The sequence below is a fragment of the Chelonia mydas genome, chromosome 14 (genome assembly GCF_015237465.2).
Source record: "Chelonia mydas isolate rCheMyd1 chromosome 14, rCheMyd1.pri.v2, whole genome shotgun sequence".
Taxonomy (NCBI): Eukaryota; Metazoa; Chordata; order Testudines; family Cheloniidae; genus Chelonia; species Chelonia mydas.
The window spans coordinates 19,092,135-19,112,328 of record NC_051254.2 but is presented as its reverse complement, the minus strand read 5'-3'; the positions used below and the strand labels follow the sequence as shown (position 1 = coordinate 19,112,328).

The 20,194-nt window shown below is 41.5% G+C and overlaps 1 protein-coding gene across 2 annotated transcripts in view; it reads right to left on the bottom strand.

Annotated features, from left to right (window-relative positions):
- LOC114022565 overlaps positions 1-20,114 on the bottom strand; it is a 49,991-nt gene extending 29,877 nt beyond the window's left edge. Inside the window, exons 1-9 of one of the 2 annotated variants that reach the window (XM_037915172.2) lie at positions 19,956-20,114; positions 15,998-16,194; positions 12,378-12,503; positions 11,355-11,480; positions 7,297-7,379; positions 5,463-5,569; positions 4,069-4,271; positions 3,852-3,977; positions 3,429-3,551 (exon numbers count right to left, since the gene is read on the bottom strand). In XM_037915172.2, the coding sequence (XP_037771100.1) occupies positions 3,429-3,551; positions 3,852-3,977; positions 4,069-4,271; positions 5,463-5,569; positions 7,297-7,360 (623 nt within the window). In that variant the 5' untranslated portion in view covers positions 7,361-7,379; positions 11,355-11,480; positions 12,378-12,503; positions 15,998-16,194; positions 19,956-20,114. Of the gene's footprint in view, positions 1-2,512; positions 3,552-3,851; positions 3,978-4,068; positions 4,272-5,462; positions 5,570-7,296; positions 7,380-11,354; positions 11,481-12,377; positions 12,504-15,997; positions 16,195-19,955 lie in introns of those variants that run through there. The other variant, XM_043528962.1, reaches the window with a different exon arrangement.
- Between the last annotated feature and the right edge of the window lie 80 nt (positions 20,115-20,194).

Below are 20,194 nucleotides of genomic sequence, written 5' to 3'. Positions count from 1 at the left end.
ACTTTCACAATATTTCTTCTCACTGTGGTTCAATACAGTTTAACATATATTGTTCCAATCAAAATAACTCAATGACTGTGGTATTTTACACTAAAATACCCCATCTTATTTTTTTAAGGACAAAAATAGTTACACATTCACTTAAAAATGATAGTAATAAAATAGTGATAGAAGATACAATTTACACACATTTTCCAAGGCAAAATATGAACAAAGTAGCCTGAAAAAAAGGAAGCTGAATACATCAGGGCTCATTTTACTTCAGGTCGTAATTTCTGTGTTTGGTACTGACTGTACTTCAGCTGAAAGTGTGCTAGCAAAAACTGCCAGGGCTTGAAAAATAACCCACTTGCCAGTGATGAGCAGAAAACTTTCCCTGGTGACCGTGGCATCTTATCAGTTTTCTCCATAATTTAAGCCTTTTAAAAAAAAGTTTCTATCCTTTATGGCTGCAAAGATACCCCTTCAATTTCTGAACCAGTGCTATGTTGTCTTATTGAATCTATCCAAAACGATGAGAGGTGTGAACTGACTTCAGTTCAAATCCTAGCTCTGCACTCAGCCAGAGTAGCCAGGACCAATATTGGGAATTTCTGTAGGGCTGACAGAGTCATTCTTTTCCCTCATATTTCCAAGGCTACTGTACAGCAGCAGAGATACCATGTGGATGTTAGTTCAGCCACAGAATAGCCTCCTCCACACCATTTGCCATACTGTGAGAGTGGAAGTGATGCACTGTTAACTAGATCCATCAGCACCTTATCCAAATACCTACTGTTCCAAGAGGTGCTTATGTCCCATACAGGCTCCCCAAAATCTTGTTGCATCCCCAGTGAGGTTGAACTACACTGTTTCCACTAGTGGATCTTATTTACTTTGAGGATTCTTAGAATTCTCCCACCATCACTCCAGATTGGCAATAAGCATTTTTAATCACATCATTTAACACTGCCCAGAGAAGGATGGGAGAATTTCAGAAAATCCTCAGTGTAGGCAGAGCCAAAGAGAGTCCTCTATAGCTGCAGAGAATAGGTGTAATATGTCCCTAAAAGTGATATGTATCATTTCCATTCATCTTAATAGAGTGTTTATTCTAAAGATTTTAACCTCATGAAGCTGTAATATAACTGGAACTTCAAGGACACTGCAGTGCACCACCCTCCCCACGCACTGTTGGGGACTAAGTCTCCAGCTTAGTAGGCTACTGGATGGTTTGCCAAGATCTGAACTTTGTTTAAACATGGTGGTGGTCACCACATTTAACTGAACAAGCTGGACAGAAATCTCCCAGCCCTCCAAAGAAAAAAAAAAAAAAGAAACTATGTGGGGAAGGAGGGTTCTATATAGCGTGGTTCTCAGAAAAAAAAATCCACAACTGTCAGGGAAATTGTCTTGGAATAACCATTTAAATAGTTGTTGCCAGAACCACTTCAGCATGGTCAGGAACAACTAGACCCAGAAACATAGCTTAGTATTACTATGTTACTCTGTGAGCAGTACCAATGAGCATCACCAGTTTCTCTCACAGATTTGATGTTACCCAAAGCAGCAACCCAATAACTGTGACGCTGGTGGAAACAGGATTACTGAACAAACTGATTGTTAATTTGTAGTATTGCTCAGGCAAAAAAAAAAAAAAAAAAAAAAAAAACCCTGGAGAACATGAGGACAAAAGGTATTTGGTCTGGATGTATAGAGCCACCTAACATTATGTTCCAGGATTAAGACCCAGAAAAACCAGTCCTTTCATCTCAGGAGGGCCATCTTCTTCCTCTCTTCTTTGAGAAAAAATGTCAAATAGGAAGAATAAATGGCTTTTTAAAAACTTGCTGGGATAGCCCTATACTCAATGTAATTGAGCTATAAAGATTGTTAGGCGATCAGATACTAAAATAAAGAGGGCCATATATGTACTTAAGATATAACGGTAGTATTTTTCTGGAAAAAAAAAAAAATCCATGTTCAGCCATTCAAGTGATCCAATTAAATAAATATTCTTAGGTAGTTTGTAATTACCTAAAATGCTTCTTGTTCCATAAATGAGAGACTTCACTTATATTTCCAACTTTCCTAGTTCTTAAACATAGCTAACATTTATTTGAGCATGCATATGCCCAGTGACCTGGCCTGTTTATTAACAATCATTTGTCCAGCATTTTCCATTTCAAAGCACTGGAGTAATATTAATTCATATATTCATCTCCATATAGATAAAGATTATAAAATTGTTCCCAAGTACCGTATACCTATCTAATACTAGACTATGAGGAAATTTTAATGATGATCAACCAATTTACGCAATATTTCTGACATACTAAAAGGCCATAAAACAAGTATTCCATAGAAAGTTTCACTTACCCATGATATATCAGTCTCACAAAGTTAATCTCAGATCCTTGCTGCTTTCTAAACCACATTTAAGTTCTGTTGCCAGAATAAGATGCCAGTTTGAATGTACCTGAATTTATCCGCTTCATCCATTTTGTAATTTGCTCCGTTTTTCCAAACAACATTCTTCTGAATCACAAGAGGAATCACTTTCAGAAACTCCAGTTTGTTAATCTGTCAAAATCAAAGTAGGAAAAGTTAACAAAGTTACAAAAAAGAATAGTGGAAAATAAGATTCATGCAAACACATGCTTCATGCCTTACGTACTTCACCATATTAGCGAGGGGTTTGGACACACCATGCAATGCCATTGTAATGTCCTAGGCTCTCAGTGTCCCCTGCACACATTAAAAATACATTTTTAAAGAAAGTTAGATAACTAAAATATGGACCAAATTAATGTATTCAGTAACGCTGTTGTGGATAATTGAAACCTAAAGAAAGAGTAATGGACAAGCATACCTATTTGAGGCTCCTTTGATCTCAACTGTGAATGCCTCAGTTACTGTTGGTATTGCAGTAAAAGAAATCAGTAGAGTCGACTGATGGTGTGGTTGCCTCGAGGAACACGGCACTATTTTAGATAGGTTAACATGTCACTTTGTATGTAACATCATTCCAAAACAGGCAACAATGAAACATTTGTCTTTTGAGCAAAGGTAACTGCACGCACAAAAATCGCATTAGTCTGCAGGCTGCATTCTGCTACAGGTATCAAAATTTACTGACAATTTCACTGTAAAATACCTGAGACACTATATTTTCTTGTTTTATCAGTGAGCTTTACATACAATTATGGAAGGCAGCAAACAGAGATGCACGTTTGCTGTGTGTGCCCCTTGAGGTTTTCAACTTTCCCACAACATACTTCAGGTTTTCCCCTCATCTGGACCATCCAAAAACATTCAAGTTGTTTTTAAACAAGGGATAAGAGCATGAGTGGTATGGGTTTCTAATAAACAAAATTAAAAGTGATAATAAACTGATGCAAAATAATATATTCAGATATAAAACATGCAAAACCAACAGTGTCACTAACGTGTCATCGGTCTCTGTTGAACAGTCATCAGGCAAATCCCGCTCTTCTTTCACAGTTATGATTCTCACATCTTCGGGTCCAGAACAAGTAGATTCTTTAGACAACTGGTCATCATTGTCATACCTGTATCACAGAAATATGAATAATTAATTAATATTGCTTATGTCTACATTTATTCTCTTCAAGCATTCTGAAGGAATACATTTAACTTTGAAATATCATTAAAAGTTCTAAAATCTATACATAATGGGAAGACCAGCACCTCTTTTGTGCACATTCTGAAGTTTCCAATTTTATTAAAATGGACTGCCGATTTTACTGTACATAAACTTTCTGAACTTTAATTAAAAAGACTCTCCTGTTATCTTTTTAAGCACAAATTAAACTTTGTTTAATCATGTAAAATTAGAGAATGTCACTAACGTTCCATCCGCTGCTATTAAAGAAGTGTCATCTGGTAACTCTCTTTCCCCTTTCACTGTAATTCTTCTCACATCTTCAGGCAGGGAACAGATTGATGCTTTTGACAATGGGTCACAGTTGTCATATCTGTATTACAAACATACATTTGGTATTAAATTAACTGAGAATAGTCTTTGGCTCATTTAATTGTAGTAAAATGTGGTGATATTTTACTTACAAATCTAGTAAAAATCCTGCAACTTCTGCATCATTTCTGAAATCCAATTTTTCCTTAAGTGTCAACCATCTATCAATATGGTTTCCCACATAGATTCTTGTTTTTCCTCTTCTTCTATCGAGACTTTGCTTCCTCTTTTTCTTTTCCAAGCAGGACAGTACAGGAGGTCTACCACACCTCTTTGCTGGTAACGACATTGTAAGCTTACAAAAACGAGAAATAATAGTAAAAATGCAGTTCATGGCAATTATGCAGATGTCAGTGTTCTAAGTCATTGCTGTAGATGCTAATTTCAAACACTGCAATATTTATACACAAACACAGGACCAAACATACCAATTAAATCAGCTTACACACGGTTCAGGCTCTAGGAGAACCGAGGTTCTCCTGGAACCTGACCAGAGAGCTGCTGAGCATCTCTACCTCCTATTGACTTTAAACAAGGATTCAGCACCTCTCTGGGGAGCACATACATAACTGAACACAGATCACAATATACACCATAAGCAACATCCATGCACGCATATGTGTAGTAGCAGATTTTCAAAAAAATGTGCTTTCTTGTATATCCCCCCCCCATCTAAGAAAAAAAAAAATCAACTGCTAATTTTTTTAACCCCTGTGTATCCACTCCCCTTTAGTTCTCTCCCTTCTCGGGGCTCTCATTACTCCTGCAGCTCCCCCCTGCTCGGAGCAACTCTTAACCTCCACTTTCCCCCTCGTCTGCCCCATTTTGAAGCTCTTCTTCCCATGGTGCGGCTCGCTCCCTCGCGGGATGCAGGAGCCTTCTGCCTCGGGCTGCCCCGCGCGGGCGCCGTCCTTAGCCTCGTCTGTCACTCTCACCGCGAGGGCAGGAAGCCTCAGGGCTTCACTCGGGAGCAGAGGGAGCCCAGCTCCCGGCCCCTGCCGGCGGCGCCGGAGCGGCCGCTGCCCTGCGGTGCGACTCAGCCCGGGCAGTGCCAGCGGGACGGACCCGTGCGGGAAGCCTTGTGTCCCGGAGCCCCTCTCCGCCCCCCGCACACGGCGCTGCTTCCCCATCGCCCCGCTCCCCCCTCACGCCCGCCTCCCGCTCCCCCAGCCCCGGAATCCTCTCACCACCTCCCCTCCCCCACCACCGATCCCTTCCGGGCACCTGGCGGGGCAGGGTCCCGTCTCCCAGCCGCGCCCCTCCCCGTGGGGCCGCTCGCTCGCTCGCTCACCAGCGGGGAATCACGGCGCCGGAGCCGCCGCCGCCGGCGGCAGCAGCAACAGCAGGTGCGCGCGGCCCAGAGCGACGAAGTCGCGCGCGCGACCCGCCGAACCGAGATAAACACGGGACACGTGACCGCCCAGTCCTGTCGCAGGCTGATGACGCACATTTGGGGTGGGGAGGGGAAGAGCTACGCCGCGCTTACCGTCTCGCATTTCAGTCGAGCCGCAGCCGCTGACCAAGGATCCGTCCGGGCCGCGCGGACCCCGGGCAGCCCGCCGGCAGGACGTGGAAGCTCATCGCGGAGAAGCGCTGCGGACAGAGAGATGGGGAGCGTAAACTGAAGTGCCTCACTCACAGCTCCCTGCTCCGCACCACTGTATCTCCCCAGCCAGGCTAGTGTCATTCACCCCCTGCTCGCCCACGCCTGAGCATTTGTCACACTGTTCAGTGCCATACGCTAGCAGCAGTGACTAGAAAAAAGGTCACGAAAGGAACTCACCAGACACTTTGGCTGTTCCTCTTGGTTACTAGGCTCTGTGGAAGAGGGTAAATGGTTCCTGGTATAAGCACACTTCAGATTCATAAAACCCAGAGAGTCCACACTACTGTTTTGTGATAAAAAGTTGTAACTTTGCAGTGCCACTATCTGAAAAAGTGCCAACCCTACCATCTAAATTATGAGCAAGTGTGGTCATTTTTGTTGATCCACTGCAGAAAAATGAATACATTTCACTGCTGGTTCCAAAATAAAACTTAAGTGATTAACTTAATTAAAAGTTCGAGATATTATTCTTTTATTTATATTCAGTATAAGTTTTACATAATATCTTCTATGTGGCTATAAAACAAGTCCATTCTATACAACATTCCTCTTGCAATCAGTATTATTGCTACTGATACTGCAGTAGTACCTACAGCCCAAATAGGGATCCAGGCCCCATTGTGCTAGCACTGCACAGACACACAACAAAAAGGTGGTGGTTGCCCTGAAGGGTAAGCCATTATATGTTTGCTTTCTTCTATTACTTAAGGGCTATATGAGCAAAGCTGCATTTTTGGCGCTGAACTTCTGTAAACATGGTTATCTGTACGTACACACCCACACACTTTTCAAGCACTGACTTTGGATCACAACATCTACAAGAACTTAATTCTGTCTTATGCCAGAAGAGTTCTGGCCAATCTACAGGAAGAGTTCTCACACTGTACTCTAAGTGGCAAATATTGAGACTTATTTGATGTATGTTAAGAGATAAGCATGGCTGTCTGCAAGGGAAATTGGGAAGTGCCAAATCTTAAGGAAAACTGACTACTCACAATCTTATTAATTAGGTCGAACCTAAAACCAGAATGAAAACAAATCACAAAGTAGGAGCTTCTCAGTTGGATGACTGATGGAAAGTCTGATCTATTCAAAGCAAGAATGAATTGCTTTGAGATAAAGACTGACAGCCATGAACTAGTGACCAAAGTTGACATGGAATTGATAAACCAGAATTAAAGGTTAGAACTAGGTTCTTAGAAGTCCAACAGCTTAATTAAATTAAAATTAAAAAAAAAAAAAAAGCCTGCAAAACCAAACTGAATTGTCTGAGTAGTAAGAGCTCACCTACCCTTCACAGCCTGGAGTGTCCTGAAGAACATGAAACAATACTGTTTCTTAAATCTGCTATTAAAAACTAGGAGATACGTACAATAGATGATCAAATGGGTATGAAATAGGCAAATACTTGCTACAAAGGCTCTGAAAACAACAAGTCTGTAGTTACAAGGTTATCATTCAAACAAGTAAAGAGTAAATAGTGGAAGCTGCTTAGATTTAAAGGAAGTCCTTAAGAACGCTAAATATTCATATCCCAAAATGCCAGCCCCATGAACCAGAAGAGAAATTAAAACAATGAGACAATATAATTTTAATATTCATTTAATAAGAATATTTAGTAAATACTTTGCAAACAATATAAAATATACTGCTCTTCAAAGTACCAGTTCATACTATGCACCAAGGAAATACCTTCTGTATTCAATAAGTTTACCTTTCTGAAAGGTCAGATTCAGAGCCAATAGTAGAATCTTCACCTGAATACCAGGAAACCTCATTGTATGAATGCTGACTTATCTGTTAAAAGGGAAATATTCAAATTAATCACATTAGGAAAAAATCAGAAATAGAAGATTCAGGAATAATAATTTTGAATAGAAAACTTATATTTAAAAGGTAGGCCTATGTTCTTGGGATATATTACTGTATATCTAGGAGACTGGACACCATGACATTACAATAATTTCTTAGGCTCTGTAGTATCCCGTGCACATATTAAAAGTACATTTTTAGAAAGATCACTAAAATATGTAACAATTAATTATCAATTCTTATGGATAACTGAACCTAAAGAAAGAAATGGATAATCATACCTACCGGAGCTTTTCTTGGTCTCTACTGTCAAGATGTGAATAGGTTTGGTGGAAGTCTACCAAGTCGACTGGCTAAATTATATTGTTACCTCCATGAGCGCCACACTATTTTAGACTGATGTTATAACATTTTATAAGAATCATTAAAAGTAGACAAAAATGGATACAAAGTAAATGTAAGCTGAGCAAAATGAACTGCACACAGCTATACCACTGGTCAGCACAATGTTTGCTGGATTGACTATCCAACGTTTACTCAATCTCAAAACTAGAGGACTTGACTTGAATGGAACAGAATGTGGCCCTAAATACATTGGAAATATTTTCAATATGGACTTCATTAACTAGCAGGATCACATATGCTTTAAAACTGACAGTTACCTTCAGGCAGAGGTGGGCAAACTACAGCCCGCGGGACCCTCCTGCCTGGCCCCTGAGCTCCTGGCCCAGGAGGCTTGCCCCCCGCCCCTCCCTTGCTATTCCCCCACTCCCGCAGCCTCAGCTCACTGCACCACTGGTGCAATGCTCTGGGCGGGGGGCTGCAAGCTCCTGGGGCAGCGCAGCTGCAGAGCCCGGCCTGACCTGGTGCTCTATGCTGCATGGCAGCACGGCTGTAGTGCCGCCAGCCACCGGTGCTCTAGGCAGTGCGGTAAGGGGACGGGGCAGATGGATAGAGGATGGGGGAGCTTGAGGGGGTGTGGATAAGGATCGGGGCGGTCAGAGGGCGGGAAACAGGGGGGTTGAATGGGGGCAGGGGTCCCGGGAGGGCAGTCAGGAAGGAGAGGGGGGATTGGATGGGGCAGCAGGGGGAAGTCAGGGGCAGGGGTTCCGTGGCAGTCAGGGGACAGGGAGAAGGGGTGGTTGAATGGGGCAGGGGTCCCGGGGGGCAGTCAGGAATGAGAGGAGGGGTTGGATGGGGCGGTGGGGAGCAGCCAGGGGCGGAGGGTCCAGGGGCAGTCAGGGGACAGGGACCAGGGGGTGGTGGCTGGGGTAGGAGTCCCAGGGGGGCCATTGGGGGCGAGAAGCGGGGGGAGGGTGGAATAGGGGTCGGGGGCCAGGTCACGCCTGGTTGTTTGGGGAGGCACAACCTCCCCTAACTGGCCCTCCATACAATAGAAACCCGATGTGGCCCTCATGCCAAAAAGTTTACCCAGCCCGTCTTAAGGGATTGTAGAGTCCCTCATTGGAGTGCACACATTCAGTGTCATAATGCACACGTAAAAAGACATCAGTGGTAGAGGATGGAATGTTAGTAAGTGGTGTCTGGCCATTCCATCTCTTTCACAGTTACTTTATATATTTGGTTATGACTGTCACATGTATGTGAAAAGACTATGGCTGTTAAAGAAAAAGTTTTATATTCATTTCTGTAGGTGCCCTGAACAAATATATTTAATGCGTTTGTTTACGCAAGCTTCACAATATGGAATGGATTGTGTAGACCAGCAAAATTGCTCTGTGCACCTTTAAATTGTTGCTTAAATGACTGAAGTCCTTCCCTCCCTCCCATTCCCCCCACTCCCACTTGATCTCTCCAAAACATATTTCTGAAGTCAAGAAAAAGAGGTGCAGAGAACATTTCAGTTTGTAATAAGCAATGTTAAAGGACCAACATCAGATTCAAAATGATATTTTTAGAAATACTAAGTTTCTTCATCTGTGTTACTGAGAACCACTTACATTACTAAAACCTGAAAGATTTAAAAGATCACGTTCTTTTTCACTGTTATTTATGCAATTTATTTTGTGTAGTTCACTCAGCATACCTAACCAAATAGATTAGCTAGTTTGAATTTCCAGCTCTTGCGTCCTTATGCAAAGCTTCAGTGTCTGGGTTGCAAACACAGCAAGGTACTGTTTCAATTAAAACAGTTGTTTGGACTTAATCTTAATCCAGTCTATTTATTCACTTTTAATAATAGTGATTTTACAACTTTTTGTTGTGTGTGCATGTCATGTATCCTTACATTTTGTCACTGAAGTAACTGATTCTAGCGCTTTAAAATGCTTAGTGTGTGTATATACATGCCACCTCTATATGCATACATTATAAATACAGCAGCAGTTGCCATTCAGAATTGGATTTTCAAGACCAACAGCTCTGAGTGGCTTACAGCAGCAACCACTCCATGCACAGCACTGCTGGGAAGACAAGAGTTTGGATGCTCACTTCTCCTCACCCCAGAGACAGGGGAATCCAACTGAGCACACTAGATGCAGCAACACTCTCTGCAACCTGTGGTCCACACCAACAGCCATCCAGGGAGGAATTTCAAAAGACAATATTGCCTAACAGCAGCAGCTACTCCAATAGCAGCACTTCACTGTACTTGCACTCTTGTAAATCCAGTCTGTCCTTCTGATGTCAATATTACACTAAAAATCCCAGAACTCAACACAACTGACTCTTCATTGTTACCTGTCTTAAATCTGTTAATCCTCAATTGATTTTGCTTTGCTTCATTGCTCTGCTGCACAAAGTATCCCTGTCAACCACCTGATCCTTAACTTCCTGTGAGTATAAAGAAATATTTCTAAATACAGAACTGAAATATCAAGGCATCTAACTCCACAAATCTATGTGGCCAATTAACCTTACTTTGGTAACCCTCATCCTGCTTTCTCTCCCAGTCTCCAACATTTTTGCGCTCACTTGTTACATATGTCTAATTGTCACAAACTAAGCTCCCTGCAGTGAGGAGAGTGACTTTTTTATTTTGTGAAAGATCCAGCATGCTTTCAGGAATATATAAACAATATATACATACTTGTTTATAACTGAAAAATTAATTATGTTTAATCCATTCGTTTTAAACTTTTGAAATAAGTAGCATCATTTGCATTGTCCTAACTGTTGTGCTCTGCATTGCTGCATGAGAGAAACTTAGTTTTAATTTTTAAACCAACTTTCTGACTATACAGACCAGAAGTGATAGGGCATACTGTAAGGAGGGAACACATTCAATGATTGCATGCTCTATAGCACCTCACATGGTTCTATTTTAATTATTTTGGCCAAATGAGAAGCAGTAATGATGTGCCTCTTGACTTAAAGGATAGCGGTGTTGATGTGTTCACTGACTCTAGACCAGGAAAGAAGTCTCCTTTTGAGTATGTAACAAGTTTTAAGAGACACGACAGAGCATCTTTTGAAACAGTGAGTGAAAAGATTATATACAACTGCTTCAGGTTCTTTCCAGTTTGATTGAACCACAGCTTCTTTTTGACATGAGTCATTTAAAAGCTGTTACACTATTGTCTGGAAATTTTCAGCTAAGAAACCAAACTCAATTTGGATTACTAGGGAAGTCAGATTTCAGTTTAAATTGGAGAAGTAATATGCATTTCTAACATAGAAAAAATATTTAATATAAAATTCAGTCTCCAGTGGTTTAAGGAAGCAACACCATCCAATAAAACAGAGCAATAAAATTAGCTACTTCTTGCTTTCAATAAATTGCAAGGTATCAGACTGAAAAACCACAGTCCTGTGAGAATCCAAGAAGAGCAGGTGTCTCAATAGTCAAGTTAACTCGTTTCCCTTTTAGAACATTGGTTGTAACTAGGAGATAACAAAACCTGGCCCTTCCAGTTATTTTGGATACCAGCAAATATTTTAAAAATATTTTTACTTCATTGAAAATTTCAAAATGTAGGGGGAAAAAAATGTATCACTAACTTTTCATCACTCTGTACTGAAGAGGAGTCATCCTGCAATTGCCTCTCTTCTTTCACAGTTCTGATTCCCCTACTTTGTGGTAAAGAACAGGCTGATTCTGCAGTCAGTTGGTCCTCACTGTCACATCTATATTACAGAAGGCTTGATATTAGTAAAATATTTAAGAAAGGTTAATGTTAATTTTATAATTGTTGTCTTTTAAAGTCCTATGGCTTGAAAAATTTCCTCACAACGCCTACTCAACCATTAACTCAAGCTGCTGCCTGAGGTGAGATACCCTTGCCAAATGCCCTGCCAAAATCATGCATATTTTATGTCTATTGACCCATCTTCAAGCCGCCTAATGAAATACATTATCATTACCCCATCCCACGCACCAACCCATGCTCTGCTTCTCCCTCTGCTCCTCTCCTGGAAATATGGATAGCCTTTGGCCTCCCAGGTCCTGCTTTCCTCGTAGGCCCTCTGCTACTCACTCCATCCCCTTCTCTTAAAGGAGCAGCAGTTCAGAGACTGTTCTGCGACCCACTCTCCCCATCTCTAGTTCTATTAAAATAGCAGTGGCTCAGAGTGCACTCTACTCCGTTGTTCCCCCACCCCAGCATATGGAAAAAACATCACTGGCTCTAACTACTCTTCTTCTTGTCTCTCCCTCACATCCTGAAAAAGAAATAGTGGCACTTGCTCCCAGCCTCTCCATCTCTAACAGAGCCAACAGCACCATGGGCTCAATTCCACCCATTCATTCAGGCAGATGTTTTACTTACATTAAACAGATTTTTTAAAGCCCTGGAGAATAAAACACAGTATTTAAGAAGGGGACTCTGACAGGCAGACCAATGGGTTTGGTGTGGACACCTTTTAAAAGAATATGCATTCTTCTTATTAGGATACACTAGAGCATAAAATGCCATAAATCTGATATAAGACAATAAAGCAAAATTAACTTAAGACTAGAAGACTTGTATTCTACATCTTATCTTTATAAATATCAATTGCATAAAACAAAGTAGTATCACTAACATTCCAACAATCTCTGCTGAAGAGGAGTCGTCATGTAAATCTCTTTCTTCTTTTGCAGTTACAATTCTCATATCTTCAGGTAAGGAGATTACTGCTTCTTTAGGTAATGGATCATCATTGTCATAGCTACAAGAATTAAAAGGATGGTAGTTATATGCAAGCAGCACCCAAAACATGGTAGACACTGCACAGCCATGAGATCACACAGTCCACATCCCAAGACCTTACTGTCTAAAAACACAAAGATGAAGGGTGGAGGTAAAAAAATACAACCAATCAAGCAGAGTGATCAGATTGATGACTATCACATGTCTAATTAGAGAAGGTGGGTGAGGTAATATCTTTTGTTGGACCAACTTCTATTGGAGAGAGAGGCAAGCTGTTGAGTCATACAGAGCTCCTTTTACTTCCTCCCCTTCACCATCTGTCCCTGTTCAGCCTTCCATTCAACAAAACCCATCCCTCTCCACCCCTCTTCTTCACAAACTCCGCTGAGTGCAACCAGATCCACAGCATAAGGAGATAAAAGAAAAAAAAAAGGAACTAGCCAATCCATGAAATGTCTTACCTTAGATAACTGTCGTTCTTTGAGATATGTTGTCCATGTGGATTCCACCCTTGGCACACATGGACTGCATGCATGCAAGATCAGATTATTTGGCGAGCCATGTCTATTTGGGCCACGTCTGCGCCCTAGATGCCCTCATACCCCACCCACCCATAAAGGGAAGAATGGGCCCAACCATCCTCAATTTCTTTGCCAATACCGAATTCCAGAGGAGTAGGATTTTGTGGTAACAGGGAATTAGGGTGGATCATGGAATCTATGTGGACAACCTCTTGAAGTTAGTGTAAAGTAAGTAACTTCTTTCTTGTTCGAGTGACTGAACAAGATTCCACTCTTTATGACTAACAAGCTTCTCTTTGCTTGGAGACATGTAGGAGTCCAACTTAAACAATGACTGCAGAACAGCACTACCAAAGCAAGGATACAATCTGGATGCCTCTACCAAAGGGAAGCATCCTGTAAAAGTGTGGATCAAGCAACACGTAGCTGCCCTAGAAGATTTCAGAAATAGACAATCTTCAAGCAGGCATTAGAGGCTGCCTAAACTCTGGTGCAATGAGCTCTTACCTGGCTGGATGTAATGGACCTAATCTGCCTAAATCATAACACGTCCTTATACAGTTGGAGACCCAAATAGATAATTTCTAAGAGGATATTTGACCTAATATTGCAGTCACCTTTTCAAAGGCCACTAACAGTTGAGGTATGTTTCTGATTGGTTTTGTCATGACAATACACGCAGACAGTTAACTTACTACATCGAGTGTGTGAAGTTTAGTTTCCCTGGGGGCTGAATGAGGCTTGCAAAAGAAAACTGGGAGATGAATGAATTGTTTTACATGGAATTTCTAAACAAATTTAAGCAGGAACTTGGGATGAGGCCTGAGATGTACTCTGTCCTTATAAAACACTGTATGAGGTGCACCTGCCACGAGGGCCTGAATCTCTCCAACCCTGTAAGCTGATGTAACAGCCACTAAAAAGGCAAATTTTATAGATAAATGGTAGAGGGAACAGGTTACTAAGGGCTCAAAGCAGGGAACTCACCAACCCTGCCAATATTATACTGAGGTCCCAAGAGGGATGGGGAAAAAACATGAGTAAAGCCCTGAAGGAACCTTACCACTGTATTGCTGCTAGACAGACCCTTATGATACTGACAGGAAGCCCAGATTGTTTCAGGACTAAAAAACAATCCAATATTGCTGAGATGTTCTCAGGACAGAAAGCTGGTGCTGAGATGCTCAAAAAGCAAACCTCTCCCACTAGATTTTTTAAGTTAGTCTAGCTGAGGCTTTTTGGCTTTGGAGCACAATGTTCTGAACTTCAGCTGAATAGCTTCTTTTGATGGGTTCCTACCAGCCAGCATCCAGGATGCTGCAGGAATTTGGATCCAGATGCAGGGTTTGACCACTGATCTGCAAAACTAAGGAAGATGGGGCTGCCCTTAAGTATTTAATTGAAAAGGTTTTTTGTGCCAATGACAAAAGACTAACACTAACTATATAATAATTAACTATCCTAAAGACACACACACTATACTAGTGAAGTGTGCAGAGAAGCAAGTGGAAACTGCAGCGGTTCAGTCTTTTGTGACATGGGCGGTAAGAAGGAACTGAGAGCTAGTTGGACTCACTCTGCCCTTTATGTCCTCAGTGAGGGGGCACAAGGATATCTAGTGAGTTGGTACAGCCTCAGTAGACACTGCTGGCCAAAAGAATATGATATTGTGTACCTGGGATATATGCACAGCACGAATGGAATCCATGTGGACAATCACTCAAAGAAGAATCCCAGTATTCAACATGGCACAAGGTTAACCGTTGAGTACAGCAAGAACGAGTGTTTATTAGTGATCTGGAAAAAAGGCAGTGAGTAATGACACGGCTGAATTTACAGATGACACAACATTACTTGGGTTAGTGAAGACTAAAGACTATTAGGACGTTCAAAGAGACCTAATCAAGTTAGTTGAACGGGCAACACAATGGCGGATGGAATTCAGTGTTGCAAAATGCAAAATAATGCCCATTGGAATGAATAATTTAGAACTCAGTGTATTTAAACTTATCTGCCAGCTCAAGAAAAAAACCTGTGCATCAGTATGGACACCTCAATGGAGACCTGTTGCTCAGCAGCAGTCAGAAAAGGACAATTGTTAGGATGCATAAGGAATACGATGGAGAATAATTAAAACTATATATAGCTATTAACTAATGGTACAATCTTACCTAGAATACTCTGTTTAGTTCTGGTCACCCCATCTCAAAAAGATGTAGTAGAAATAAAGCGGGGATTCAGACATGGACAATAAGAATTATTACAGCCATGGACTATCTTCATAAGAGGACACTAAAAAAAACTCACACCTTAGAGAGGAGGTAAATAAGGAAGAGATGTAGTAAAGGTGTACAAACTAATGACCGGTTCTGAGAAAGTAGATCAGTCACTGCTACTCACTCTCTCATTTTACAAAAACAAGGGGTCACTCACTGAAACTGAAAGGTGACAAATATAGAATTGATGAAAATTTAACACAACACTATTTGCCTATCAAATTTGATGACAAAAGATATAACTGAGGCCAGAAATATAACAAGATTCAAAAAGAGAACTGAACATACATATAACAAAAATATCGAGAGGTTTAAGAAAAAATTTAAAAATAAAATCAAGAGTTTTGGAAAGCTTCAGGGCATAAATCAATCTCTGGGGAGTTAAGAAGACAATCTACCTGGCGTAAGACTATTCCATAATTGGGACTGCAGGGTTTTTTGGAACCTTCCTCTAAAGTAGCTGATACTGATGACTACTAAACAATAGAGACAGCTGGTCTCCTCTAGTATGGTAATTCCCACGTTCCGAAATGGTACTATGATGGAGTTGGATTTTGAGGGGAACAGGACATCAAAGGCAAATCCCTCCTGGAGTCTCCTGTCACCATCCTGGGAACCTTCTACCACTTCTATCTAATATGCAAAATAATAATTATAATACAAAAAAAAAGGTGATTAGTTTCATATTCATGCAGGTGAGGTACTATTTTACTTACAGATCCAGCAAAAATCCTGCAAGGTCTGTGTCACTTTTGAAATCCAGTTTTTCCCTTAAGGTCAGCCATCGGCCAATTTGATTCCCCAAGTATATCCTTGTGTACGCCACCCTTTTATCAATAATTTCTCTCCTGGTTTTCTTTTCTGAAGACGGTAATTTTGTTGGTCTTGCGCATCTTTTTCTTGGCATTGTTGGCTTTTAAATATTAAAGAGAAAGAACGTCAGCAAAAGTAACCATCATAATTAGTGCTTACGTAGTGCTTCACATGTTCAAAACAAAGACCTTAACTAATCACTTCACAAATTCTTTGCGATATTCAATTTGTACTCCCGACCAAAAGCTCCAAATTAAGTGTTTAGCATTAATACTTTGAACAGTTAGATTTTTACAATTCTGCTTCAGCAACACACTGTCTTGCTCTTCATGAGCATGCATCAAGCTCATCAATTTATTTCATATTTAAATATAAAGGATGATTTTACAAACAGTAGCAGACCCTATGCCAATGCTGCTAGAGCTAGGCAAAGATTTGGTAACTGTTCACAGAAAAGTTTATACAAACTTTTTCAACCTACTGATTGTTGCCCAAAGTGTTTGGTAATAAAAAAATTCAAATAATAATATAAAAATATAATACGTAATTGAAGATTGATGTCACACATTACTGATTCCAACTGCCAATTTGTTTATGGACATTCAAATTACTTGTTTTGTTCAAGAGTATTAATATGAACAAAATCCTGTTTTGAGAATGTTTGCAAACAAAATAAATAGATACACAGACATAGAATCACAGAACTGGAAGGGACCTTGAGAGGTCATCTAGTCCAGACCCCTGCACTCATAACAGGACTAAATATTATCTAGAACATTCCTGACAGGTGTTTGTCTAACCTGCTCTTAAAAATCTCCAATGATGGAGATTCCACAACCTCCCTAGGCAATTTATTGCTTAATCACCCTGACAGTTAGGAAGTTTTTCCTAATGTCCAACCTAAACCTCCCGTGCTTCAATTTAAGCCCATTGCTTCTTGACTTATCCTCAGAGGTTAAGAAGAACAATTTTTCTCCCTCCTCCTTGTAACAACCTTTTATGTACTTGAAAACTTAAGTCCCCTCTCAGTCTTCTCTTCTCTGGACTAAACAAACCCAATTTTTTCAATCTTCCCTCATAGGTCATGTTTTCTAGACCTTTAATCATTTTTGTTGCCCTTCTCTGGATTTTCCTGAAATGTGGTGCCCTAATCAGTGCGGAGTACAGCGAAAGAACTACTTCTCGTGTCTTGCTTACAACACTCCTGCTAATACATCCCAGAATGACATTTGCTTTTTTTGCAACAGTGTTACACTGTTGACTCACATTTAGCTTGTGGTCCACTATGACCCCCAGATTCCTTTCCGCACTACTCCTTCCTAGGCAGTCATATCCCATTTTTGATGTGTGCAACTGATTGTTCCTTCCTAAGTGGAGTACTTTACATTTGTCCTTATTGAATTTCATCAGACCATTTCTTCAGTTTGTCCAGATATTTTGAATTTTAATCCTACCCTCCAAATCACTTGCAACCCCCTGCTATCTTCCACAGACTTTATAAGTGTACTCTCTAGGCCATTATCTAAATCATTGATGAAGATATTGAACAAAACCGGACCCAGAACTGATGCCTGCAGGACACCACTCATTATGCCCTTTCAGCATGACTGAACTACTGATAACTATTCTCTGGGAAGTTTTCCAACCAGTTATGCACCCACCTTATAGTAGCTCCATCTAGGTTACATTTCCCTAGTTTGTTTGAGAGACAGTCATGTGAGGCAGTATCAAAAGCTTTACTAAAGTCAAGATATACCACTACCACTTCCCCCTATCCACAAGGCTTGTTACCCTGTCAAAAAAAGCTATCGGGTTGGTTTGACATGATTTGTTCTTGACAAATCCATGCTGATTGTTGCTTATCACCTTATTATCTTCTAGATGTTTGCAAATTGATTTCTTAATTATTTGCTCCATTATCTTTTCAGATACAGAAGTTAATCTGACTAGTCTGTAATTCCCCGGTTTGTACTTATTTCCCTTTTTATAGGTTGGTACTATTTGCTATTTTCCAGTTTTCTGGAATCTCTCCCATCTTCCATGACTTTTCAAAGATAATCGCTAATGGCTCAGATATCTCCTCAGTCAGCTATTTTGAATTCTAGGATACATTTCATCAGGTCCTGGTGACTAAAAGACATCTAACTTGTCTACGTAATTTTTACTTGTTCTTTCCCTATTTTAGCCTCTGATCCTACCTCATTTTCACTGGCAATCACTATGTTAGACATCCAATCACCACTAACCTAACCAAAACGAAGAAGTCGTTAAGCACCTCTGCCATTTCCACATTTTCTGTTATTGTTTTCCCCCCCTCATTGAGTAATGGGCCTACCCTGTCCTTGATCTTCCTCTTGTTTTAAATGTATCTGTAGAATGTTTTCTTGTTATCCTTTATGTCGCTAGCTAGTTTGATCTTGTTTTGTGCCTTGGCCTTTCTAATTTTGTCTCTACATACTTGTGTTATTTGTTGATATTCATCCTTTGTAATTTGATCTAGTTTCCACTTTTTGTATGACTCTTTTGATTTTTAGATCATTAAAGATCTCCTGGGTAAGCCAGGGTGGTCTCTTGCCATACTTCCTACCTTTCCTGTGCAGTGGGATAGTTTGCTCTTGTGCCCTTAATAACGTCTCTCTGAAAAACTGCCAACTGTCTTCAGTTGCTTTTTCCCTTAGACTTGCTTCCCCTGAGTTTGCTGAAGTCTGCCTTCTTGAAATCCACTCTTTATTTTGCTGTTCTTCCTCCGACCATTCCTTAGAATCATAAACTCTACTGTTTCATGATCACTTTCACCCAAGCTGCCTTCCACTTTCAAATTCTCAACCAGTTCCTCCCTATTTGTCAAAATCAAATCTAGAACAGCCTCTCCCCAATAGCCTTCTCCACCTTCTGAAATAAAAAACTGTCTCCAGTACATTCCGAGAACTTGTTGGATAATCTGTGCCCTGCTGTGCTATTTTCCCAACAGACATACTGAACATTGGTAAATAATGTAATTCACTGATCCATTTGTGAATAATCTTGATCTGCATTAGCCCAATTTGTACCAATGTACTCTCATATAGTCACATATGCCAAGTAACCCTTAATATTGCAAAACTACGAATGGGTTTCCACAGGTAACAGAAATACCATCAATATCAGGATTTGTCTTCATTCCCCCCAAAAACTTGTGTTTTTAATCTCAAGGTAACTAAGGTACATGAGCGACACCAAGGTGAAGACACAGGGAGGACAAGGCACTTCAGATTTATCAGAGGTAAATTCACAGAGATCAGCATCAGACAGAGCTGATCTCAGCAAGTTAACCTCACATTAAAACTGCTGTGTTTTTACCTTGGGATAGCTCAAGCATGCTAGTTACCGGGAGATAAAAAAATTCCCAGGTTTTTTAACAGCAAAGACAAGCCCTGCCGTCCACTGTGTTCCACTTCTCTGTTCGTCCTGCCACAGCATCCAGGCACCGTGACAAAAACACTGTTACTAGCTCTGCTGCCTGCATTACCCCTCACCTCACGAGAAGCAAGGGACATTTGTAACAGGAACCTGGGAGGTGCAAGAGAGGCACCCAGCCCGAGGGTGGGGAGAGCAGAGAACCCCTACCCCATAACCGAGCACAGACTCCAGACCCTGTTCTCACCCTGGTGCGGCTGTCCCCGCATCCAGCCCCGCCAGCACGCCTCCCCGGCTTCTCCCACAGACTCGCAACTCCTCACCCCCACAGCCTGACTCTCAACCGCCCCCAAGAGTCCCTGACCGACGCCCCCCCCCGCGCGGTAGCTCCCCCACCTCGGAACACCTCCCCCTTCCCATGACTTTAATCCCCACCCGAACCCCCCGCCCCGCTCTGTCTCTCACCTCCTGCCGGGGTTTCCGGCCCCGGCCGCAGCAAACGCGCACGGGACCAACGAAGAGACACCGATGCGCTGGCGGGGGGGGGGCGGGGTCCCGACACTACCACAGAGACACACGGGCCACGTGACACCGTGCGGCTGGCGCTGACGGATGACGTCACGGCAGGGCCAAGGCGCAAGGAGAAACCCAACGCTTCTCCCAGCAGCTTCCCCAGCATCGAGCGAGGACTCCAGACTCCGCCC